This window comes from Triturus cristatus, chromosome 7 (assembly GCF_964204655.1).
Source record: "Triturus cristatus chromosome 7, aTriCri1.1, whole genome shotgun sequence".
Classification (NCBI taxonomy): domain Eukaryota; kingdom Metazoa; phylum Chordata; class Amphibia; order Caudata; family Salamandridae; genus Triturus; species Triturus cristatus.
Genome location: NC_140590.1, coordinates 354,784,207 through 354,810,693, shown reverse-complemented (window position 1 = coordinate 354,810,693; position 26,487 = coordinate 354,784,207). Strand labels below are relative to the sequence as shown.

General features: G+C 44.7%; 1 protein-coding gene across 2 annotated transcripts in view; it reads right to left on the bottom strand.

Moving 5' to 3' along the window:
* LOC146809654 (uncharacterized) overlaps nucleotides 1-26,487 on the bottom strand; it is a 974,089-nt gene that overhangs the window by 142,195 nt on the left and 805,407 nt on the right. The window contains exon 7 of one of the 2 annotated variants that reach the window (XM_085616509.1): nucleotides 165-470. The exons of the other annotated variant lie outside the window; for it this stretch is intronic. Within the exon in view, the coding sequence (XP_085472635.1) occupies nucleotides 165-470 (306 nt within the window). The remainder of the gene's footprint in view (nucleotides 1-164; nucleotides 471-26,487) is intronic. 2 annotated transcript variants of the gene reach the window in all.

Sequence of the window (26,487 nt, the reverse complement as noted above, 5' to 3'; positions counted from 1 at the left end):
CGATTCATTATTTCCTGTTTTTATATTGCGTAAATCTCAATTCACTGTTTTTACTTACCACTTGATAGCTATTTGATTGCTTGTACTTGGTTGCTCTTTCTTACATATAAAATCTATGTTTAAACTTAAAAAGAAAAAGTAAATAAAAGACAAATACTTGTCACCTGATGGCACAAATGCTCGTAAAATGTTGCTTGGAGGCGAAAGAATGCTCCGACTCTGGCTCTGGAGTTCATAGCTGCAGATGAAATGTCCACCAGCTGTGATGTTTTCGGCAGGGATGGTGAAGATGGCGGAGTTATTGATTGCCGATGAGAACATGGAAATGTTTTCTGTGGAACCCTTGTGGTTGAGTATAAACATTACCTTCGGATAGGAACATTCAGCAGTACAGTGAACCACAAGAGACTGCCCTGGCATCACCTCACCAGATGTAGGTTCCATTGAAATATTTGGCTGGAGTAAATTGACTAGGACAAAAAAGAAAATCACGGATTACATAAACAAAGTGGTATTCAATTCATTTTGTCAATTTATTTTTGTGGTTTCATGAATTTATTGTGGCTTATTTGATGTTAAGACGGAGGTATGAGTTTGTTCCTGGTTTGGTGATCTTGTGCTATACCTTGAAGTATGGTTATTTGAAATTTCCCACTCAAAAGCAAAAGCTGCTCATTTCGTCTATCATTCTGAACTGTTGCACATTCCGTTGGAAATTAACATTACCAGCCTTCAAAATTTCAGTTCACAAAAAATCAGGGCAGAAATGTTTTAATTTAAAAAAAAGCAAAATGGACATGTCAGATTTGAGGAGGAAATTCTGTTGGCATCCATCAGTCTATGGCACTTCACACAATAACAAATTATTGCATTATAATTAATGAGAACCCATTTAATAGGGAAATGTTTCATGAGAACAAATATTACAGTAGGAAAATTATTTGGTAAATAAACAGAAAATGGTACCTTAGATCAATTGTAACTCTTTTGTTTCAGAAATGTTGTAAAACCATGCATACTTGGTCTTAAATAGAACATTAAAGAAAGCACAAAAGTGTTATAATACTAGGAAGGTAAGCAAAAATGTTTGTCCTAAATAGGGACAAGTAAAAAATTGGGGGCAATATCGAAACACATTTTAGCAGAAAATAGAAAGAGCATTCAGGTGATCCGCAGTGTGGATAAAATGAGGTAAGGAAGAAAGAGAAATTGGGAGCATATTTGAGATACGAGTAGGGAAAACAGATTTAATGTCTCTCCAGGCCTCAAAACAAGAGAGAAAGTTAGAGCTGTGGAGCAATAAGGTAATAAGGTTTAGAGGGAAAAGAAAAGAGGTGGGGTGTAGGAATGTGGAAATGGATTAAGGAGCTTTATTGGGGGCCTTAATTGGAATACAGCAATAGCAGCACAATATAACAAGCATTGGCATAACCAATAGTTCTCGCCTTTTATGCCTTATCAGCATTTAGCCATGCAGCACATTAGCCTGGATAAATACAATCCAACGAAAATGTTATGTTATACGTGTGTTTATTCTTAAGCATATTTTACTTGTGTCTAATAGCACTCGATTTAAAACACAGTAAGTGAATTGCCAGAATAACCTGGTTTGTTATTTAAGGAGGGAGGAGTGTTTTGTGTTGTGGTTTCTTTGCTATTTTGTGGAATATGTGATGTTTTCAAGTATCTGGGCCTGTGTATGTTGTGCTGCTAATTGGTGGGCTGGTTGGTCTTAAACTGGTATACACGCAACCCATCACTGTTTATGGTAAGAGGTTCACTGCAAGTACTAAACTGTAACCAAAGTAAATACATTTTTCAGGATGTACCATGTGTTAGTCATCGTCCTAGGAACGACGAGTGACCTTCAGGGTTTAACTCCACCCCTGGGAAAGGCACTGGTCACCCCAAATCCCCACTTACCTAGGACTACGGCCCTTGGGATGAGGTGGCGTCAAAATGAGTTGTATATAGTGACACCTCCTGCTAGCCTCAAATGATCTGCCGTGGGAGTGAAAGTTGACTGGAATGGGGTGTGATGGCCATCAATCTGCCTTCAAACACACTGCAAAGAACTGCACCTAATGTGTCTAATTCAAGGACCATCCTCTGGTGTAACAGGTGATCAAGGGGGCTCTGCCCGCTGGAACAGGGTTTAGAGAATGGTCTTGGGTACAGCTGTTAGAGACGACCAATATAGAGTATGAAGCGCTATATGAAAAGGAAGAAATACCAGACCAGAGAAAAGTGGCCCGCTGAAGTATTGGACATGGGGAATGGCTGCAGGGGCGCAAAGAATAAAAGAAAGGGCCACAGTGCTTCCGAGGATGAGTGGAAAGTCTGCAGTAAGGGATAACGTCGCAGTGTTGTAAAGGAATAGGCTGTAGCAATGAAGTGGTGCACAGCCCTAGGAGACTGGCTGTAACTGTGCAGCACAAGAGGGAAAAGGCCACAGTAGTGCAAACCAGAGGAAAGAGTGGCAGGGGTGCTAGCGCGCCTGAGACGTGTGGCAGTGCTGCTCCATGAAGGGGCAGCGGTCCCAGTGGTACACTGCCCAAGAATAATGGTCTGCCGTGGTGCAAATGCGCACAGAAAGGGAACAAGCCATAAGAAATTGAAAAGCACCAGCCACATTGTGACATCCAGTTGGGACATCCAGAATACAAGACAAATTGACTTTTTTCCACAGCGAAACCATAAATGAATAGAAAGTGTCCATAGAGTGATTGAAACCTCCTTTTCTTATTCTAATTTAAATGTAGAAAATGTGTAAATTGGGATTACCCAGATAACGTGTACAATTGTAGTCTAGTTGTAAGTGTTTAATTTGACTACGGCAATATTCCAGCAACCTGGATGAAATCCAAGGGTAGAAAATTAGTTGTTTATATGAAAATCAAAGAAAGTCTTTTGGAAACAGTATATTTTCATGTGAATTAGAATCCAAGTGTTGAAATAAAATATGTTTCACTTAAGGTGCTTGGTTATCATAAACTAGTACACACTATTTGTTGAGTGATACACCAGTCTAATAAACTAAAAGACTGTAGTATATAGTAATATAATTTACATCGTCACACACATTATACTATTTTATGCTTCAATATTTCCTGCGGACCGCACAGTTGATTCATGCTGAAATCTACGTAAATGGGATTTATTTAAGAGTATAATCTGGGTCTTTTATTTATCGCCTCATTTGGAAAAAATCTGTCTGTGAAACAATACAGTAAAGTGAATATTTAATGCTTGTTTAAGAATGAATGCCTCTTGCAATGGAATGGTTAGTTTGGGAATCAAATAAATACGACGAAGAGGAAATTAAGGTTTCCCTGTGCTTAGGGAAATTTTTTTTTAACAATGTGGATAATAAATATGTGAGAGGTCGCTTGTGTATACAGTATTTTAGATAACATTTGTTGTCATGATTTACATTGTTTTTGTAGTTTGCAAATATATTTTGAAATAATTCACATGTAGTCATAGTCTTAAACGAAAAGCATCTTAACAGTGGTGTGAATCGCCCTATGTCTATAATACATATTTTGATTCACATCTTTCAATTACCTTTTAAGTAAAAAGGACCAAGACATCCTCTTTAAGTTTGATATCGTCATTGGGCAGGATTCTGATGTTAACTATATTAATTAAAATGTACACATATCACGGAAAAAAGTGAGCCTTTTAATAATTATTACAGAACGGGGGTGATCTCATCTGGGTTGGGGAGTTAGAGGGTTGTCCTAAACAGACATAAATTCCCAAGTTAGATCTAACAACTTGTTAGTTCATTTGGTCAACTGCACCCTTAGTTTAACAGCAGAAACATAAGGATGATCACTGAACACATTTTAAAAACATATTCTTTTTACGTCAATAGTTTCCCTCGAAAGAATCCATTCTGTTTAAAGTAGGCACACAAACAGCAATTGCATCACTAGCGGCAGAGCACATTTCCAAACTATGGCAGGGCACTCAGCCCTTGAGCACACAGAGATTGATAGCACGAGTATAATTGACCTGCCTTTTTAACCCAGAATCGCTGATAAAAGTCTGCTATTGAGTTGTACCATTACTACACTTGAAATTTACAGTGCCAAGGCATCCCATATATGTGACAGCAAGCGCCAGAGAAAAACAAGCCAGTTTCAAGAATATGTGCATGTTACAGCCTGAGCTCTAAATACAGTTATCACCCACAAGGTCGGGGGCGGCAGCTCGAAAGCCATACCTCCAGCACCGGGGCTCTGGCTGTCTGCAGGAACCGAGCTGCAGGAGAAGGCAAAGTCGGAGGAATGGTCCTTCAGTAGGTCAGCTGCACGAACCCACCCGCAGGAACAAGGCCCTGCCGGCAGGAGCAGCGTCCACAGCCGCTTCTGTCTTGTGGGCCCACCCGCAGAAATCCTACAATACAGGCAGATCTTTGGCCTTGCGCCTCAGTCGGAGTTCACGATTTCCACCTCTCACGTTGGCCATGGCGACATCGATTCCAGAGAAATGGAATCTTTTGTGAGGGCCCTGTGAGGGGCATAAAGCTATATGTAGAGCCATGGGGTATCGTGCGTCCTGATTGTGGATTGCTCTGGCATGTTCACTGATCTGTTCTTTTAAGGGCCTGATGGTGCTGCCCACATATTGGCTTTTGCAGGAGCATTCTATAATGTACACTACATATTTTGTGTTGCAATTGATGTTGTCGTTGATCTCATAGTTACGTTCATTGAAACCAGAGAAGTTTTTTGTGCCATGGCGTGCCCATTTGCAGAATCCACAGCTCCCACACTTGAAGAAACCCTTGGTATGTGTAGTGAGCCAAGAGGTGGTTCTAGTGGCACGTGGAACTGTAGGGCTCAATCTATTCTTCAGGGTCCTGCCAAGTCTGTAAGTGATTTGGGGTCTTGATGTGATAACATCTTTAAGCGTCTCATCTGCTAGTAAGATGTTCCAGTGTTTGTTGACGCTTTTCTTTACCACCAAGCTCATATCACTATAGTCCGTGATGAGTCTTGCTGGTTGAGTAGTGGGATTGGTGTAAGTCTTTTTTCTTAGTGTGGTTTCTCTCTCGATCTTTTCAATTCTCACGGCCGCCTTTTGTATGATCTGTGGTTTGTATCCCCTGTTGGAGAACCTGTTCTTCATGTCTGTAATACAGTTGCGGAACTCCATGTCTTCACTGCAATTCCTTCTTGCGTGGACAAATTCCCCATATGGGAATAGTCTCAATCTGGTGGGATGGGTGGGAGCTACCTGCATGCAGGATAGCATTGCATGAGGTTTCTTTGCCTGACACAATGGGTCTGCCGGGAGGGAAAGGTGCTTGTTTATGAATTTTGGGGAGGGTGTACAACCACGGAAAAGTGGGTCTAAGTACCCTCATGTAAAGTTCTTCGTCTTCGTCAATAAGGCCATGGGTGTGCCATTCAGTGAGATGTTTGTTGATGAGAAAGGTAAGTGGACCTGTGGGATTGTAGCTAAGAGGTTCATAGCACATGGTGTCATTGAGTTGTGTAAGGATTTAATTATGGTAATCTAGTCTGTCCATAACAACTACATTCCCCCCCCCCACCTGTCAGCCTCCCTTATGATGATTTCCTGGTCCTGGATTAGTGTATTTAAAGCTAGATGCTCATTCCTGGATAAGTTGTCCCAAGACCTCCGTTTGTTGGTGATCAGTTTCTTCTCATGTCTATCTATGTCCTCTAGCACTAGATTGTAAAACGTGTCTACAGGATTACCACCTGGTAAGGTGGAAGTCCATTTCGACTTGTTTTTGAGGCCACTGGCAACGGTCTGGTTGGTATCTAAACCAAGTTCATCTAGGAGATTCTCCACGGTGCTTGGGGGATCGTCATAGTCAGTCAAGGATAAAAGTAGGTGTGTAGCTTTGATGTCATTGAAACTATGGAAGTGAGAAGGGTTGTCGTTATGTATACACATAACACTGTTATTAGTGGTCGGGATCCCTGAAAAGTGTTTTTTTAGTTTCAGTCCCCTTATAAATTTGAATGGGTCGATCTTAACCCTACAGGGGTCACCCGGTTCATGGGGGTTGAAATTGAGACCTTTGCTAAGTAGGGAAATCATGTCGGTAGTCAAGGGTTTGGAGGAAAGTTTAACTACCTGTACCTCTTGTTCGTTAACTATTGTTTCTTCCCGTCCACGGACCTCAATTTCTTCTTGTAGTCTTCTTTTGCTAGATCTCTTGCCTCTACGGGTTTTCTGTCGGGAATACCTTGTCTTTGTTGCGTTCTATTCTCTCGTCTTATGGTCTGCATTTCGCGTAAAAAACTAGATGTACTTGATCCTAAGTCATGTGCGGAGCCCCTCTGGTTGTCTGACTCACTTTCACTAATGGGGATACTATTGAGGGAGGAAGAGCTGGAGGAAATGGAGGAAGTGTGTATCTTAGTTGCTCTCTCATTACGTTGGGCATTGCTAACTAACTGATCATATTTTCTAGCAAATGTAAAAACCCGACCCTCTCTGTAGTCTGCCTCGTCCCTCTTTAATTGCCTCGTCTTCCTGTCTTTAATTTCGTTTTGGTGTCTGGTGAGGATTTCGTTTAGAATGGAGTAGCTTTTTTCGGTGGCTTCTTTGAGATCAAGACCTAAGATTTCTCTTTCTAGGTTAAAGATGTCTGCCTGTAATTTTGCAACTTTTCGTTCAGCGTTTTCTATTAGAATGTGAATCAGTGTGTTAGAGTTGTTGTAAGTGCCTCTTACCACTTTCCAAGCAAGTCGTCATCGAGATCATCAAACGTTGGAAAGATTTGGGAACGGAGTCCCCTCCGGACCCTGTACAGCCGCAGGTATTGTTTAAGCGTGGCGCTGTCCCACCACCTAGAGTTTTATGTTTTTTTAAATCTCTCTAGTTTGATGAATTTTTCCCTAAGGCCTTCTTTGCGTTGTGGGTTACCACTTGTGGAGGCGGTAGTGGTCAAGATGCCTTTGGCAAGATTATCGAAAAGTTCAGATGGCTGCCCTTCCTGCGACAATGAAATACAGGTTCTGCGAGGGGTTTTAAGTGGACAGGAAGAATGGCGCTCTTAAACAGTTAGCGGTAAGTAAGAATATTGTATATAGTTGGTACGGTGCTACTAGGTCAGGGGAAACCCAAACTAACCCTGAAAACAAGCGGGCACAGGCCCACCTAGTGAAATTCAAACCAAATCCTGTGCACACGTATGAGTTAATATTTCAAATTATATGTTAATGTCATCGTATATTCAAAAGCGGAATGATGACAAGGTTGACAACAATGAAAAGTTTTTTTGAATTATATTGTCGGTTTTCTTCCAAGTGTAACATCAAAGGAAAAACCATCATCATTTCTCTTTTGAATATACCAATGACATTAACATATAATTTGAAATATTAACTCATATCTGTGCACGGGATTTGGTTTGAATTTCTTTATAGCCTCATGCTCAGTTCAAGTTGCATAACCCAGCATCAGGGTGCAAAGTCAACGGTAACGGGGCACATACACATACTCCAGGCCATGCAGATGGGGTATGGACATTTACTTCATGCAGCTGCGAGCCCATGACTCACGAGTCACGATGACCACTGAGCTTTAAGGGGAGTCACACGACCTGCTCTGCCCCACCTGAGGTCCTATACAAATTGGGTGTGTGCAAGCACTCGAGACACAAGCAACATAAAATAGATGCGGAGCAGGTGAAAACAAACATAATCCTGAGCACCTCCCTTGTTAGCCAGATCAGTAGGAGGGTAGAGAGGCCATTACACGCTCTTCTGTGTGATGACCAACCAAAATGCTCTCAGACTGAAATCGCCAGCAAGAGAGCTAAACACACAAAGGGGGGACTTTTACAGAAATGCACCAATAAGAAGGCAGCATTTCTGAATGCCAAATATAGTAACCAATGGCAATTGGTGGGTTTGCCAAACCCCACAGAAGAGATATCGCAGGTCGATCGAAGCTCGACTTAAAAAGGGGGCAAGATGATCAGAAGAGGGGAGTAAGGCTAGGGTATGAGAAATGCTAAAGCAACAAGCATTGCCAAAGCCAATAGGTCTTGCCTATGCGAGATCTACTGGCTTTGTCAATGTTCTCTTAGCCATGTCGCAAAGCAGTATGACTGAAAGTGGAGACAAGCATTGGCAAAGCCAATAGATCTTTGCCTTTGGGACTTATTGGCTTTGTCCATAGATTTTAGAGAGGTTGTACTGCACCCCCGGTGCTGTGTAATATGGCTTAAGAACAATTTTTTAAGACAAAGCCTATGATGTGCTCTAAGCCCACTGTAAGGAAGCAATAGGTCTTTTTGCAAACTAGATGGCTTGCAATGTCTGCTAAGTGAGACATGAAAAGACCAGGAAAGAGGAGAACAGAAAAAAACAGGAAAGAATTCTAATTACTGAAGATGGTTCCCTCTGAAACATAGATCAAATACAGAGTGAGACCAGTATTTCCATCATCAGTCCAGTTCAGGACCCAGGAGAATATAAACACACCCATTTTATTTTATTTTTGTTGCATATTAGGGAAGAATTGTAAAATTCTGATGCATATAACTAGGCCATCATGGAACTTTAGACCTGAAAATATCCAGAATGAAGCCAAAGCAGCTTTACATCGACCTAATTGAAGTATCGAGGAAGATCAAAATATGGCAGGAAGCAGGATCTAACTAATTTGACCATTTCAGAGTTTCTAAACATTGTTGTTTGTTAGTAAAGATTTAAACATGTAATACTAAAATACACAATCAACTACTAAATCATTATTTCACCTTAAATTGACAAACACTTGTTACAAACACGTTAGCATCAACTGCATTTCCATTGCACTGGACCAATATAACCTTGGTTATTAGTTAGTCCAGTGGGAAATCCCTACATGGACAGAGCACACACTGTCTTGAAGTGCCTTTAGAATGTTCATTCAATTAATTTAAGTTTGTCAATCAACTTTTAACTCACAGCTCAAAATCACGCATTGTAATGTACACTATGGGATTCAAATCTCTGACTAGTAGATTAAACGTGGAGGTCACCAGGGAGCACAATCCCCACTGAGCTAGCCTGCCAGCCAGCTATTGTATAACTCATTTACAGAGCACACTTCTGAGTTAGGTGGGATATATCTCACAAGAGGAAGTGACCCAAGAGTCAAATGAACTGCGTGTAAAATTGTTAACAAGCACATTTGGAGCAAAGTTTGCTAAGCAATTTTATATTGCTATACATACTAGACACAGGTTGCCCAGCTTCCAGTTAGATAAATGAAAGTAACGTTGACTTTACAGGGTCTTTTTGGCCTATTAGTTATCTAGAATGTTTTAGCATTGGATCAATGTATAAAAAAGGCCCACTTTGAGGAGTCCGGTACACTGCAGAGCAACTGTTGCCTACGCTTTCCAAATTCACAATAAAACACTTGTTGCAGTTTCAGAGTCACCCTTTATCAGATCAACACAACACAGCTCCCCTCTGTCCACCCCTAGTGCTTCCTGTGATGTAAACACCAGAGATGGAACAGCCTTAAACACACCTAGACGATTGCAGCAGTAAACCACATAGGGCCCAAGAATTCAATAATTAAGAAATGTGTACATTGCCGTGTGCAAGTCTGACTAGCACACCCCACCCTTTAAGGACTGCTTTTTTAATGTGCCAGCTCCTCACCAAACCCTTGCATGCAGTCTTAAAGATCATGCCCCAGCTGAAATAATAAACACTCTACAAATGGTTACACTGTTCACCACGCTCTGAAACCATGCATTCTCATTTCTGCGTTTTATTCTTTAGAGGTGCTTCATATGGGAATTCTAGTCAATTCGCACAGCCTCTGCTCTTTTGTGCATATTAACTACTCACTCATAATTTGATTGTTGTCTCACTGTTCAGACTGCTCTCAAAAAGCGCGTTCTCTTGTATGTGTATTATTCTTTAGGGGTGCGTCTTATGTGAATTCTAGTCAATACGCACACTCTCTGCTCTCTTGAGCGTATTGACTACTTGCTCATAATTCAATTGTTGCTCTCACTGTTCACCCTGCTCTCAAAAAGCACGTTCTCTTGTGTGTGCGTCATTCTTTAGGGGTAATTCATATGTGAATTCTGGTCAATAAGCACACTCTCTGCTCTCTTGTGCGTATTGACTATTTGCTCATAATTTGATTGTTGTCTCACTGTTCATCCCGCTTTCAGCAAGTGCATTCTCTTATGTGCGTTTTTTTAATGGGGTTCTTAATATGTGAATTATGTCACACATACACTCTCTGCTCACTTGTGCATCTTGACTACATGCTCATAATTTCATTGTCGTTACACTGTTTGAGCTGCTCTCCAAATGTGCATTTTCTTGTGTGCGTGCTATTCTCTGTGGGTTGCTGCAAATGTTAATTCAGGTGCTATGCGCGCCCTCTGCTCTTGTGTGTGTATTGACTTCATATTCCTAATTTAATTTTCATCACATGTGCCCTCTCCTGGTTTTCCATAATGTGCTCTCTCTTGTGTGCACATGATTCCTAGAGGGTTGCTACACGTGTCCTTCTAATACATGCACTCTCTGTTCTCATGCGCACCTTCTCTTGTGTGCAGATCGCCCTTTAAAAGAAAAAACTATTTTGTCATCTACATTGCACATACTTATTCTACCTTGTGCACGTTCAACTGTTTTTTTTTCTTACGCAATATTTGTATTACTGAATCCTGCATCTCTGAACTCTACTCCTTCCATTTTCTCTATCTCATATCCCTAGCCTTTTTGTCCTGTCATCAGCCTCTACCCACTGCTTTTGATTGCCATTGCATTGCCTCTGGTTGGAAAGTGTACTGCCTTTTTTCACACGTTTTAGCTGCTAGGTCCCATAAATCTACGCTCCGTGGATCAGCCCACTCCAAGCCCTACCCATTCAGACCACCTGGGCAGCACTGAACACCCACTCTACCACCAGCCCGAGTCAAACCCATGCCCCTTTTATGGACCCTCAAGTCACAAAAATATGCTCTCCTCTGGAGCACATCCAGGGAGCCTTCCCCAATTTAAAGGCTAAAATTGGTATATATTGGCAAGAGTGACACTTGCAAACCAAAGCATAGAAGTGCCCTAGCCTAAGGAGAGAACATTTGCTAGAAATGGAGTCTTGAGTTGGTAGTGGTTTGCACCCTGTCCAAGTAGGGACCCTCATTCTTGTCACGGTAATGGAGTCACACAGCTAAGATTATTATTATTTACCATTTGATAGAGTGCATGGCTACCCTTAGATAGCCCCTGCTCACCCCTTGGATAGCTTGGCTCAAGTAGTCACGCTCATTTCAGAGCTAATGTGTAAAGCATTTGTACACGCACTAAATAACACATTGAAAACACTACACACAGAGTACACACCAGTTTAGAAAAGTAGCCAATATTTATCTGAATTAAACAAGACCAAAATGACAAAAATCCAACATGCAGCTGATTCTTCAGCCATACGCACACTCTGCATTTTAATCGGAGTGGCCCTGCGACTTCTTAACAGGACGCGCGCATGGACAAGCCCTTGGAGAACCTTGGTAGCAGGATGTAGAAAGCAAAGTCCAGTCCTTTCACTCCCAGGACAGATGCTGCAAGCAGTAGGCCAGCACCACAAAGCAACATGCAGAGTGGCAGTCCCTCCTACAGCATTCAGCTCTTCTTCCTGGCAGAAATTCATCAATCCAGAGATGATCAGATTTTGGGGTTATGTTATGTTATGTTATATGCACTTGTAGAGCGCGCAATTACCCTTGGGTGTCCTGGCGCTAAGTACTGGTTGCCTGGGGAAGCTGAAAGAGTACTACTGCGAGAAGAGCCATGTCTTCAGGTCCTTCCGAAAAGAAAGAAGATCCGGGGCAGTCTTAAGAAAAAAGGGAAGCTCATTCCAGGCTCTCGAGGCACAAAGAGTAAAACTCCTGCCTCCCCAATTAACTTTTTTTGACATGGGGACTTGCACTTGTTTAGCACTGGTAGATCGTAACGTTCTACCAAGAACATACCAGTGGAACTTTTGCTTAAGAAATTCAGGACCAATTCCATTGATGGCCATAAAAACAATACAGAGTGCCTTAAAGCGAGCTCCTTGTTTTATTGGAAGCCAGTGTAGATTCTTAAGCTCTCCTTTCACAGAGCCAAATTTAGGTGTTCCGGACAGCAGCCTGGCCGCTGCGTTTTGGACTAATTAGAGCCTATACATATGTTGTTTTTGTATGTTCAGATATAGGCTGTTACAATAGTCCAAGCGCGACAGTATAAGGGCCATGACTACTGTCTTGAGATTGCTCTCGGTGAAGAAGATCTTGATTTTCCTTATGATTCTAAGAATCATAAAGCAAGCTGAGGTCACCATGCTTACTTGATCACCCATGGTGAGTTTGTTGTTCACTAATACCCCAAGGTTTTTGGCCTTCCTAGTGGGTACAGGGCAGGAGCCCAGGTCTTCCGGCCACCTGTCCCGTGTCAACACCTGTGGATTATTCCCAAACTTTAAGACCTCGGTCTTGTTGGAATTAAGTTTTAAGCAATTGGAGGACATCCAACAAGATATTGCACTCATGCATTCATGGAAACGGTCCCCAGATTCTTTCTCACCTCCCCTAGTCAACGACAACACTAATTGTGTGTCATCAGCGTATGATGTGAGCTAGAAGCCAAAAGATCTAATAACTCCTGCCAATGGTGCCACATATATATTAAAAAGGGTTGGCTAAGAGAAAAGCCCTGTGGCACCCCACAAGGAAGTGTAAATGGTGTAGATGAATTACCATCCAGGTCCACAGTTTGAGACCTGTCAGCTAGGAAGGATTGTAAAAGTTTCCATGCTGGGCCTTCAACAACGATCTCAGACAACCGGTCCATCAATAATTTATGATAGACCGTGTCATAGGCCGCGGACTGGTCTAATTAAATTAGTACGGCACTACCTCCTCCATCTACGGCCTCTCTGATTTCCTCAGTGGATTTCAACAGAGCCAGCTCAGTGCTATGATCTGCCTTGAACCCAATTTGCGATGGGTCCAGAGAGTTATTACGATGGAGAAATGCACTGAGTTGGATGTTCATCACCTTTTCCAAGATTTTGGCAGGAAAAGGGAGCCGCGAGATTGGCCTGTAGTTGTTGGGGTCTTTTGGATCCAGATTCTGCTTCTTCAAGAGTGAGAGAACAGAAGCTTGCTTCCAGATTATAGGGAATATGCCAGATGCAAAAACAGCATTTAACAGAGGAGTCAAGGCCATTCCTATCACTTCAGGTATTTTTTTAATGACCCAGGCAGGGCAGAGATCACTAGGGGCTCCTGAACGGATCGAGGTTAGGACCTTAATTGTTTCTGATACCTCCAGTGTTGAGAATTGGTCAAATTCCAATGAAGGACCACTACTGCCTGCTCTATTCATATTAGAGTTTATCTGTGCCGTTTTATTGGCTTCAGTGAAGGAGGAAAATATAATTTCAACTTTATGTTTAAAAAAGTCAGCAATGTTATTGCAAAATGATAGATTGCTATGGCTCCTGGGGGCAATTGGGGTAGACAATTTTTTAATAGTGCTAACAAGTTCCTTTGGGTTGAACTTGGCCAATGCTACCTGAGTTGAAAATAACTTTCTTTTAGCTTCCAGTAATAATTGTTTGTAAATAGTGATGCAGTGTTTGTATTCTTTCTTATCTGCTTCACCATAATTTTTTCGCCATGCCCTTTTTAACAATTTACAATCCAATTTTTTAGCTCTAAGTTCATCCGAATACCAGGGAGCTGACGGTAAGGCTCGTTTAGGAATCCACTGTTTCCTAGGCGCTAGTTGATTGCAAGATATGGCTAGCCATTGATTATAGGCCGCGGCGGCATTTGCCACTCCCATGTCAGAGGTCCAGTACTTATCCCCTTTCTATCTAGTAGGCAAACTTCAAAGGAAAATCTTTTTAGTGCACAAGACCCTGCTTTTCCCTGACCTGGTTTTAGACACACTACAGGGGGGCAGAGACAGCTTTGTGTGAGGACAGTCACAGCCCAAATCAGATGTCAGTGACAACACTCCTCCCACCACTCTAGCTTAGAACGGCCCATCGACCTAGAGAAGGCCCATCAGGATATGCAAGGCTCACCTCAGCTCCCTTTGTGTGACTGTCTAGAGCAGTGATACTTAATGTACGGCTCGGGGGCTGCATACAGCCCTCATGACCTTTACATGCGCCCCCCCTCATCAATAGGAGCACTGCGCTGCTATTTCCTCAAGTCTACACGTACGTGAAAAAGATGTTAAGAAAACAGGCAAGGATTCATTTAAAGGTTACTATAAATTAATGAAAGTAAGTAACTAGGGTGCCCTGCAACACTTAACTTTAGGAATGCCTTCATTTTTAAAGAAATCTAGCAGCAAAAGTTTAAAAGTATGACAAAGTCTGTTCAAAATTCAAAAAGTGTCTTTCATTCACATGCAGAACTGTTTCGCCTTAGTACATCAGATTATATCAGTGCATTAATTTTGTTTTAAAGTGATAGTTTTCAAACACAAATTTAAAAACATTCATTCTTCATTCTTGTAAGAGACAAGTCAGTTTTTATGTGCTGACCTTGGGTGGCATGGGTTTCTATTATACATGAACAGCATTATAGTGTATTGAATCAAACAGAGGAGGTGGTTGTGTATAGCACACATCCTCAAGTTATCTATTTAAAGGTCTTCATATGTGATCATGAAGAAAAAGGCGGGAAAGTGAAATAAAACAATTGACTAGGATCACACAATTTGGTTAAGTGAAAAAGCAGAGATTATTCAAAATATTACGGTTTCACATGGTGCAGTTCAGACATTCAGGGGCAGATCTATATTGGAGATGCGCCACTTTTACGCCGCAGTTGCGTCACTTTTGTGACGCAGCAGCGGTGTAAACCCTGCGCCACGTTGCGCCATATTTACATCGTGACGCATCTATGGAGATGCGTCACGGTGTAAAGCCCTGCGCCACGTAAAACCTGCGTCAGGTTTCACGTGGGCGTGTCGACAGAGGGGGGGGAGTTCCGTCGCAGGAACGCCCCTGAAAAGTGACTCAGTCAAATCTATAAGATTTGACTGAGTCACTTCACAACGCTGATGCGCCAAAACCCTGCGCCTGCTTGAAGCAGGCGTAAGGCTTGACGCACCATGTTAGGGATAGGGTAGGTTGGAACAGTGCTGGAGTTGCGTCGCGCTTGCGACGCAACTTCAGCACTGCGCCAACCTTACGCCGGCAGATGCGTCACGTATCTGCTTGTCCTTGCGCCATGATGCGCCGCATTGTAAATGCGGCGCATCATGGGTGACGCAAGGGCAAACTTACGTGACGCATCTTCCCTGGCGCATCCATGCTGATTTGCAGGGATGCGCCAGGGAACATAAATCTGCCCCTAGATGTTTATGCTTCGCTTCCCCTACAACCACCTTACCTCCAACCGGACTGCCCTACCCCCAACCTTTGACCGCCACCCTGCTGGCATCAATGCATCCCTCATTCACATCACAGACTTTGTGGCCCCTGGGAAAATGTTTGCGAGTACCCATGTTCTAGAGAGAATACTCAAGAGCCCAACTGTCAGACAACCCAGACGTTTCTTCCACAGTCAGGCAGAGCACAGAATTGTTGAGCAAGAAAATGCCCACTTTCTAAAAGTGGCATTTTCAAAAATGCAATTTAAAAATCAACTTCACCAAAAGATATGTTTTTAAAGTATAAGTTCAGAGACCCCAAACTCCAAATCTCTATTTCCTCACAATAGGATATTACACTTACAAGATATTTCAGGGCAATCTCCATGTTACCCTATTGGAGCAACAGGCCTTGTAATAGTGAAAAACTAAATTAGCAGTACTTCACTATTAGAACATGTAAAACACACCAGTACACGTCCTACCTTTTAAATACACTGCAGCCTTCCCATAGGGCTGCCATGGGCCTCCCTTAGGGGTGCCTTACATGTAATGAGAGGGAAGGTTTGAGCCTGGCAAGTGGGTGAACTTGCTAGGTCGAAAAAGCAGTTTAAAACTGCACTCACAGGCACTGCAGTGGCAGGTCTGAGATAGGTTTCAAGGCTTCTCATGTGGGTGGCACAATCAGTGTTACAGGTCCACTTACGTAGCATTTGATTTACAGGCCTTCGGCACCCAGGTTGCACTGAACGAGGGATTTACTAGTACATCAGATTTGCCAATCATGGAGAAACCAATCACCAATACATTTTACAATGGAAGCACTTGCACTTTAGCTCTGGTCAGCAGTGGTAAAGTGCCTAGAGTCCTAAAAACAGCAAAAACGGTCAGAACGAATGAGAGAAAGAAGGCAAGAAAATGTGGGATAACCCTGCAAAAAGGGCCAGGTCCAACAACATTCAACCCCAAAATAATTGAGCATACCAAAACATCCGAAATTACCAAATATAAAGGACATAAGAGGGCAAGGAGGGAGGCAACCTCCGCAGTTCAGCCGATTGTTGAGGCTTCATCATCGACCCCTCCATTCACTGGCATGTGTGTGGTTACCCCTGCAACACCAGCAGAGTGGTTATCTGGGCGATTCTTAGCCAACCTAGATAACGATATCACAAACTCGGGTGACGATGGAAGCTCTAGCTCCCCAGGGTCAAAAAGCAAAGGTGGAGCCACGGGGGCATAAGAGTAACAGAAGAAGAAACACCCAGTGGAGGGAGCACAGGAAGGTCTAGGACAAAGATAGGCAGGTCCGAATGTGGGGATGTAGGTAGGAGAATCAGGAAGGAAAAGAGAGCTACCTGCGCCCTGGAAGAGGAAGAGGGAAGAGAGGCCAGGTGCAGAGAGTAAAGTGAGCAGGAATTGGATGATGTGAGGCTACTTCGCCAGGCTAGGGTCACTACGCAGCAGACCACCACCTATGACAAAATCCCTGAGACATAGGGTAGATGAGGAGAACAGGAGGCAAAGGCATCTGATACTCACTGATCCTCGATGCTCCAAAAATAAGATACTGATAGCCCAGGGACGTAGCAACTTCCCATAAACAGAAATCAATGGCATGGCACGGGCTGTTGGGAAGAGTGGCAGCATCCCAAATGTGATACTTTCACTGAAGGAAGGAAAATTCCATGTGAACACTTTTTGAAGTTTGCTGGCCTAATGGACAAGGGGAGAGAGCAGGTACGCTAGGACCTGGCCACGAAAAGGTTCACACTCGCTTTAGGGGACATTAAAAACCTACTATGTAGCCTAACTGGCATATCAGCAATAACACTGACCAATACCCAACACTATGGGTCAGTGTTTAACACATATAGACATCAGATCTGGATGGCCCTGAGAGAAATGTAACCCGACCACCTGGACATAGGTGGACTGATTGCAGAGACAATTATGCCTGAAGAAGGGATAACCTCAGCAGAATGAAAGAAAGATGGGGGGGCAGGAGACAGAATAACCATGGGTTAATGCAGACACTGTCCACCACAGCCTTAGAGATGGACAAAATCACCTACATTGTCATGGGGCAGCCCTCACACTGTATACTGAACACACAGAGTTCACGATCATACAGAAAGGGTAAGGCACCCTAACCACCCAAGTCTCAGGATATGAGCTTATACTATCCAGACTAGCACTCAGCATAGTGCGGTGCCATATCTTCAACCAAGTCACATTCATTGCCCATGAAGTACAAGTAGGACAGGAAGTCCAATGCTGTCCTGTGCAGGCACCAGATGAATCCTCCAGGGCATAAGAAGACCCGATCCCCAACATTTTTGTAGATGGCTTCTCTGTCATAGATCAAGAAACTGGTGTTAAGCACATAGGTGCAGCAGTGGTCACAGGAGATAATCAGACATCCTCGATTCCCTGCAAACCACAGCACAGCTGACATTGCTCCAGTGACCCTCTGTCTAAGCAGCCAAATTGGTGACGCTCATTGAGGGCCTCAAATAAGTCACAGGAGACATCATCATGGTATATTCTGACTCAGCCTATGTTACAACTACTGTGCATTCCAGCATTAGCAGATGGAAGAGAGGAGGCTTCCTCAAATTTAATGGCATACCTGTAATGCACAGGGATATCATAAAACTCCTCAATGCATCGACGCTGCCAAAATGAATAGCAGTCGTCAAGTGCACTACACATAGAGGAGGCCAGGACTTTATCTCCCTGGGGAACACTCTCTTCCAATGGGCCACAAAAGAGGTAGCCTACAGGACAACAGGAGCAATCCATGAGTTTCCAGTACAGGAAGCTGAGAAGCAACCTTCAGAGAACTCCTCACCACCTTTCAAACTACCATACACTGAGATTGCTAGGTTGTACCTTACAAAAATATGAGAGGGGGCTCTCCCACATGAGTGGGAACTCTGGGAATCTAGGGGACGCACACAGACCCCCCACAATCTCATCCACAAGGACACTTTTACAAGGACACCTGTCATGCCCTAGAGCCTATTCTACACAGCCCTGAACCAGCTCCACATCCTGGCACACACCCATAAAGAGAGTATGCTTGCTAAACTACAGTTAGATTGGTGTATCCCCCATGCAACAGAAATTATCTCTGTGTACCTAAATGAGTGTACAATATGTCAGCTGCACTCACCAAATCCTACACTGATGATCGTAACATCATCTATCCTGAAACCTTCTGGTCCATTCCAGGCACTACACACAGATTTTACCGACATGAATGAGATGTATCACTTACCAATATCTAATCATGGTGGTCTTCCGCAACTCTAGGAAGATAAAAGAGGGCCCCTGCACATACTGTGACACTAAAGCCACAGCAACCTTTCTGGTTCAAGAAGTCATACCGGAGTGCGGGGTACCAGAGGTCATCTGATCAGAAAACAGGTGACATTTCATAAACAAAATGTTCAAAAACATCTGTACCCTGAGGGGCATAACCCACAAGTTGGTCTCAGCATACAACCCCCAAAGCAATAGCATAGTGGAACTCGTCCACAGCCTGCTAAAAAACAAGTTAGCAAACGGTGCACCACCAAATGGCTGCATTGGTTGCCCCTAGCCCTGTTTGCTTTAAAGATCACCCCAAGCAGAGACCACCACTTGACCCCCCATCAGCTAGGCACTGGTAGGTCAAATTAGACACCAATACCTCAGAGCAGAACCAAACTAAGCATAGAGTCAACCTCCGAGGCCCTAGATAATGAAATTAGCATTTAAAAAACCTTAGAAATTCACAGAAAAAACCATAGGTTTCAGGGGTGTTATAGTTAACTGGCCATTTCACTCGCACAAAACCATAGAAATTCCTTCGTTATAGTTAGTTCTGCTAACTATAACTCGCGCGCCCGCAATGCACTGCTGATGATGTCACATATTGCATCATTCATGACATGGTCAGTGACATCACTAATGACATCACTGATGGCATCTCAAATTTTAAGTCGGATGCGTGCATCATGAGTGCAGAGAACCAGGTCAGCAGAGCTGCTGTAGAGCCAGAGAAACCAGGTCAGCAGACCTGTTGTAGAGCCAGAGAACCAGGTCTTCAGAGCTGCTCTAGAGCCTAAGAAGCATGTCAGCAGAGCTGCTCTAGAACCAGAGACCCAGATCAGCAGAGCTGCTCTAGAGCCAGAGACCCAGGTCAGCAGAGCTGCTCTAGCCCCTTCGATGCTTATGACGGAATGGTTCCGTCATGAGCATCGGTGCCCCTGTGCTCATGACGGAACCATTCTGTCATGAGGCCAGGGGCACGAAATCCCTCTGCTGCAGACAGCAGAGGGATTTCTATTTAATCCCTTTGACCTTGGGAGCTGGGGAAGAGCTTTCCCAGCTCCCGAGGCCCACTCCCTGGTTTCTGTGCAATGAAGATCAGCGCACACGTAGCGCTGTCTTCATTGCACAGAAACCGAAACTGAGTTTCACTTTCTATGTGCTGAAGGGGCTATCTCAGCTCCTCGGGCATGTAGAAAGACGGGAAAGGTATCATTGGAAAGGGGAAAATCTCCAAGTGGATCCCTGCTTGGGGATCACCCCAGGAGGGCAATCCCCATGCAGGGATCCACCCATTAGACACCAGGGAAGGGGGAGCGACTCCTTGGGCAAGGGCTTTTGCTCCCGCCAAATGTTTTGCATGTCATTTAGTCTTTTTGTCCACCCTGGGGGACAGATGGGGGCAGCAGCCCCCATCTGCCCCCTGGGGGGGCAAAAAGCCCACTAGACACCAGGGATATTTACTTTTGCCTGCATAATTTATTAGGGTGGGGGCTGCCCAGAAAGGGCATGTCCATGACCCCACCCCGCAAAATGTACAGCCATTCTGCCCCCCCCTCGGGGGTAGTTGGGGGCAGTAGCCCCTAATCTGCCCCCCCGGGGGGCAGAAAGCCCACTATACACCAGAGATTTTTTTTTCTTATAATTTGTGGTGGGGGCTGCCCAATTTGGGCATGCCCATGCCCCCACCCAGCCCCCACAAAAATGACGGCCTTTCTGCCCCCCCTGGGGGCAGATGGGGGCATTAGCCCCAAATCTGCCCCCCCCGGGGGGGGGGGGGAAAGCCCAGTAGACACCAGTGATTTTTTAGGCAAATATTAATTAGGGTGGGGGCATTGGCATGCCCGTTTTGGGCAGACCCCCACCCTAATTAAAATTTGCCCAAACAACTCCCTGGCATCTTGTGGACTTTCTGCCCCCCATGGCGGGCCGATGGGGGCATTAGCCCCTAATCTGCCCTGCCGGGGGGAGGGGGGGGCAAAAAACCCACAAGGCACCAGGGATTTTTGGGGGGCACATTTGAATTAGGGTGGGGCTCCCAAAACGGGCATGCTCATGCCCCCACCCCCCGCCCACAAAAACAACAGCCTTCCTGCCCCCCGGGGGGGCAGATGGGGCAGTAGCCCCCAATCTGCCCCCCCAGGGGGGCAAAAAGCCCCCTAGATGCAGGGATTATTTTTGCTAATTTTAATTAGGGTGGGGGCATTGGCATGCCCGCTTTGGGCAGCCCCCACCCTAATAAAAATTTGCCCAAAAACTGCTTGGCGTCTAGTGGACTTTCTGCCCCCCGGGGGGCAGATGGGGGCATCAGCCCCCAATCTGCCCCACCGGAGGGGCAAAATGCCCACTAGACGCCAGGGATTTTTTGGGGGCAAATTTGAATTAGGGTGGGGGCTCCCAAAACAGGCATGCCCATGCCTTCACCCTCTCCCCCACAAAAATAACAGCCTTCCTGCCCCCTGGGGGGCAGAAGGGGCAGTAGCCCCCAATCTGCCCCCCAGGGGGGCAAAAAGCCCACTAGACACCAGGGATTTTTTTGGCAAATTTTAATTAGGGTGGGGGCATTTGCATACCCGTTTTGGGCAGCCCCTACCCTAATTAAAATTTGCCCAAAAACTCCTTGGCATCTAGTGGACTTTCTGCCTCCCCTGGGGGGCAGATGGGGGCATTAGCCCCCAATCTTCCCTGACGGGGGGTAAAAAGCCCACTAGACGCCAGGGATTTTTTGGGGCAAATTTGAATTAGGGTGGGAGCTTCCAAAACAGGCATGCCCATGCTCCCACCCCCGCCCGCAAAAATAACAGCCTTTCTGCCCCCCCTTGGGGGCAGATGGGGCAGTAGCCCCCAATCTGTCCCCCCCCGCAGGAGGAGCAAAAAGCCCACTAGATGCCAGGGACGTTTTTGGGCAAATTTTAATTAGGGTGGGGATATTGTCATGCCCGTTTTGGGCAGCCCCCACCCTAATAAAAATTTGCCCAAAAATCTCCCTGGCGTCTAGTGGACTTTCTGTCCCCCCCAGGGGGCAGATAGGGGCAGTAGCCCTCAATCTGCCCCCCTGGGAGGGCAAAAAGCCCACTAGATGCCAACGATTAAGCTGGCTTTTTTTATGCGTGGGGGTGGGGGCTGCCCAGAATGGGCATACCAATGCCCCCACCCCCTAAAAAATAGCCACAGTGTTTCTACCCCCCTTGGGGGCATATCGGGGCAACCCTCTCCCCCCTGATACCCCTCTGGGTGGCAGAAAGCCAACTAGGCACAGAGTTGTTTTTAGCAATATGCCTACATGTGGAGCCCTAGCGCAGCCGGCACATAGGGAAACCTACCAAACCCACACAATTCTGAAAACTAGACACCCGGGGGAGTCCAGCGAGGTATGGCTTGCCTGGGTCCCCTAATATTTTCCTACCCACAATCCCCTGCAAACCTCAAATTTAGCTTAAATATTCACTTTTTTCTCAAAGTTCTGTGTGGGAAAGTTCTGGAATCTACGTGGATCCACAAATTTCCTCACACCCAGCATTTCCCCAGGTCTCCCTATAAAAATGATAACTCACTCGCATGGGTTGGGGAAGTACCCGAGACAGGCAAGGGCCCAAAACCTATTGAGGCGATATCAAAATGACCTATCACAAAACAACCTGGTTTTGCACGGGGGGTCAGCTGGGTTTTTGTCCCCGGGCTCGGCGGCCATCTTGGAAAACTACCAAACCCAAACATTTATGGAAACTAGACACCCGGGGGAGTCCAACGAGATATGGCTGGGGTGGGTCCCCCGTCATTCTCCTACCCAGAATCCCCTGGAAACCTCGAATTTTGGCTAAAAATTCCCTTTTTCGCACATTTCTGTGTGGGAAAGTTCTGGAATCTGGGTAGATCCACAAATTTCCTCCCATGCAGCATTTCCCCTGGTCTCCCAACAAAAATGGTACCTCACTTGCATGGGTGGGTCAAGGACCCGCAACAGGCAAGGGCCAAAAACCTAATGAGGCAACATCAAAATTACCTATCACAAACCAACCTGGTTTTGCATGGTGGGTCCCATGAGCTTTTGGCCCGAGGCTCGGCAGCTATCTAGGGAAAACTACCAAACCCACACATTTCTGAAAACTAGACACCCAGGTGCTTCCAGGGAGGTATGGCTTGCGTGGATCCCCCAATGTTTCCTTACTCTGAATCCCCTGTAAACCTCAATTTTAGCTGCAAAAATCACTTTTTTCACACATTTTTGTGTGGGAAAGTTGTGGCATCACCGGGCTCACACAAATTTCCCACCACACACCGTTCCCCCAGGTCTCCCGGTAAAAATGGTGCCTCACTTGTGTGGGAGGCCCAAGTACCCACAACAGGCAAGGGCCCAAAACGTAGTGAGGCGGCATCAACATTGCCTATCTCAAAACCACCTAGTTTTGCAAGGGGCATCGCTACTACTCTCTACTACTACTCTCTACTACTCATTCTCTAGCACTCACTCTCTACTACTCTACTACTCACTCTCTACTAATCTCTACTACTCTCTCTCTACTACTCCCTCTCTACTACTCACTCTACTACTCTCCACTACTCACTCTCTACTACTCGCTCTCTACTACTCACTCTCTACTACTCCCTCTCTACTATTCACTCTCTACTACTCTCTCTACTACTCACTCTCTACTACTCTCTACTACTCACTCTACTACTTTCTACTACTCACTTTCCACTACTCTCTACTACTCACTCTCTACTGCTCTCTACTACTCTCTCTCTACTACTCACTCTCTACTACTCACTCTACTACTACTCTCTACTACTCACTCTCTACTACTCTTTCTCTACTACTCACTCTCTACTACTCACTCTCTACTACTCTCTACTACTCACTCTCCACTGCTCACTCTCTACTACTCGCTCTCTACTACTCACCCTACTAATCACTCTCTACTACTCTACTACTCTCTCTACTACTCGCTCTGTACTACTCTCTACTACTCACTCTCTACTACTCCCAACAACTCACTCTAATACTCACTCTCTACTACTCTCTACTACTCACTCTCTACTACTTCACTACTCTCTACTACTCACTCTTTAATACTCACTCTTTACTACTCTACTACTCCCTACTACTCTTTCTCTACTACTCACTCTCTACTACTCACTCTCTGCTACTCACTCTCTAATACTCTCTCTCTACTACTCACTCTCTACTGCTCAATCTCTACTACTCTCTACTACTCTCTACTACTCACTCTCTACTACTCTCTCTCTACTACTCTCTACTACTCTCTACTACTCACTCTACTACTCACTCTCTACTGCTCATTCTGTACTACTCTCTACTACTCACTCTCTACTACTCTCTCTCTACTACTCACTCTACTACTCACTCTCTACTACTCTCTACTACTCAATGCACAACTCAAGTAGCTTTTGCACTCGAGAAGCAGCTAAACCTATAATACGAGGTTTTCCAGTGAATTTCCTTCTACAACGAACCATTGGAATTGTTTTTTTGTGTGAGAAATCTTTTTTGTTTTTACTTTTTTTTATTCCAACAGCAAGGAAGATGAGCAGACGCTGCAATTGATTGAAAGTTCAGCTGAATGCGGGTAGCGGAGGTCCGGTTCAAAGCCGCCATCAGTGGGTAAGATACTACATCTGAACTTTAGTCCCAGCATTGAGCACCCTGCCACTAACAGAAATCTGACATATTGTCCACTTCATGTGTCCGAACTGAGTAGTTGCAAGGAGGCCTCGGAGGGGATCCCATGGAGGTCATCTTTATTCGATAGCCAACATTCTGGGAAAGATGAAGGTTATTTCTTGCTTGGACCATTGAGTGTGACACAGTCAATTCGCTTGTGCCCTGGGCATGATACAGGGTTGAGGCCTCATTGCTTGGACCACTGGACATAACACAGAAGCTACGCATAGGCCCTGGATGTGATATAGGGCCAGGACTTTGATCTAATTTTTATTCTAAAGGGTTTTCTCAGTGCTGTTGGTTTCTTAACATTGGTAGTATCTGAAATAACTGAGAGGTGTTATTCGCTTGGATCACTGGCCTTGACACAGAAGGTACACATGACCCCTGCGTGTGACATAGGGTGATACAGACGTTAGGGAAAATTTGGATCTTGGAGACTAGAAGTAGCTTGTGTTTGGCCTGTGATTGTCAAGTTGTTCTCTTCCACGTGATGTTTTGCAATCTTTGTCCAAGTGCCAATATTGACAGCCTATCAGGCTCACTTAGTCCCGTTTACTGCACAGTCTCCCCTCATCTCTGGGCAGCATGTGCTAGGAGTGAGCTAAGGTTTTTTGACAATGTCAGTATATCAAAACAAGGTACGGTGCTTATACGATAAAACAAATTATCATACATTAGACAAGATCCTAGATTTTAGGAAAGTGCTCAATGTTTTTACACAGTTATAATTAGCAGGATTCCGAGTAAGTGGGAAACCCATCTTTTATGGAAGAGGATGATGAACCATAATACTATTATGCGTGTGAGGCACCCTCTTCCATAAAGGATGGCTATCCCACTTACTTGGAATCCTGCTATGTATAACTATGAGAAAAGATTAAGTACATTCCTAAAATCTAGGATCTTGTCTCCTGTATGATAATTAGGTTTATCGTATCTGCTTTCCGCTGTTAAAAATGCGATGTTTTTAATTTAACCATTGCACTTGATTTCAGGTTGTGACCCTTCACATGCATTACTGGTTTATTTTTTGGGAAAAATCTGTTTTCGATGCATCTTTGTCTAAAGTTGAGTTATTGCGGGCATAATCCCATGTGCATATTTCCCCATGATCAGATTAGAAACGTAGGATTATTTTGACCTGAGAAGTTAGAGTATACAGTTCTCTTGAAAATGTCCCAACTAAATGACGGTGTCGCCTCCAAGCCACACGGAAACTAGATTTCCCACGCAGGCTAAAAATCTAAATTAGTTTTTCCGCGAATGTCACACACACATTTTCTCCTGGCCAGAGGGGGGGGGGGGTAACATTCAACATCAACATAATAGTACACATGAGGACACAATTCAGACCAAATATGTAGGACAAAAGAAAGCTAGAAGATAGGCATTGCTCAAACTGTGGGTCATCTTTGAGGTGGCTCACACTGACAATCACGTCTCAGAACGTGCAAGTAAGGCATCTGCACCCCCCCACTGTACAAGGGAGCGGAGGTGCTCTCTCTGATGCCTGCCATTCCAGCCACTCCTGTAATCGGATACACCAACCCACCAGTTATAGGAGCCAGGGACCCACAACTTGGCAGCAAGCTACATGAGCTAGGACTGGGAGACCACCGGAATGGCAAGCCCAGGCGATTCCAGCCTCACCCCAACTAGGTGCTAGAGTTTCCCAAAGTTCAACCCTCCATCCCTCACATTCAACACATCAAACCCCAGCAGCACTGGAAGCCTGCACTCCAACCAGTCCATTTGAAAGCTCTTAGGTGACCGAGTGGTTTATGGTGATTCTGGATAGCAACATGACTACCAAGATTGAAGATGAGGGCCATGGTCCCCCGGGGATCTGACAGCATAAGTGAGGCTCATGGGTCAGCACCACAGACCAGGGGAATAAAAGACCCATGCCAGAGGCCAGCAACATGGCCGCAAACACACACATCCTATTATTCATCCCAAAGCCGGTCATGAGACCTGTGGTCATTATGATGGTGAACAAAGTGCCTTACTGATACTTTGACCTTACAATTTCCTAATAGATATGGGGGCAACATCCTGCCTACGGGAAGTGTCAGTCTCCTCAAAGTACAC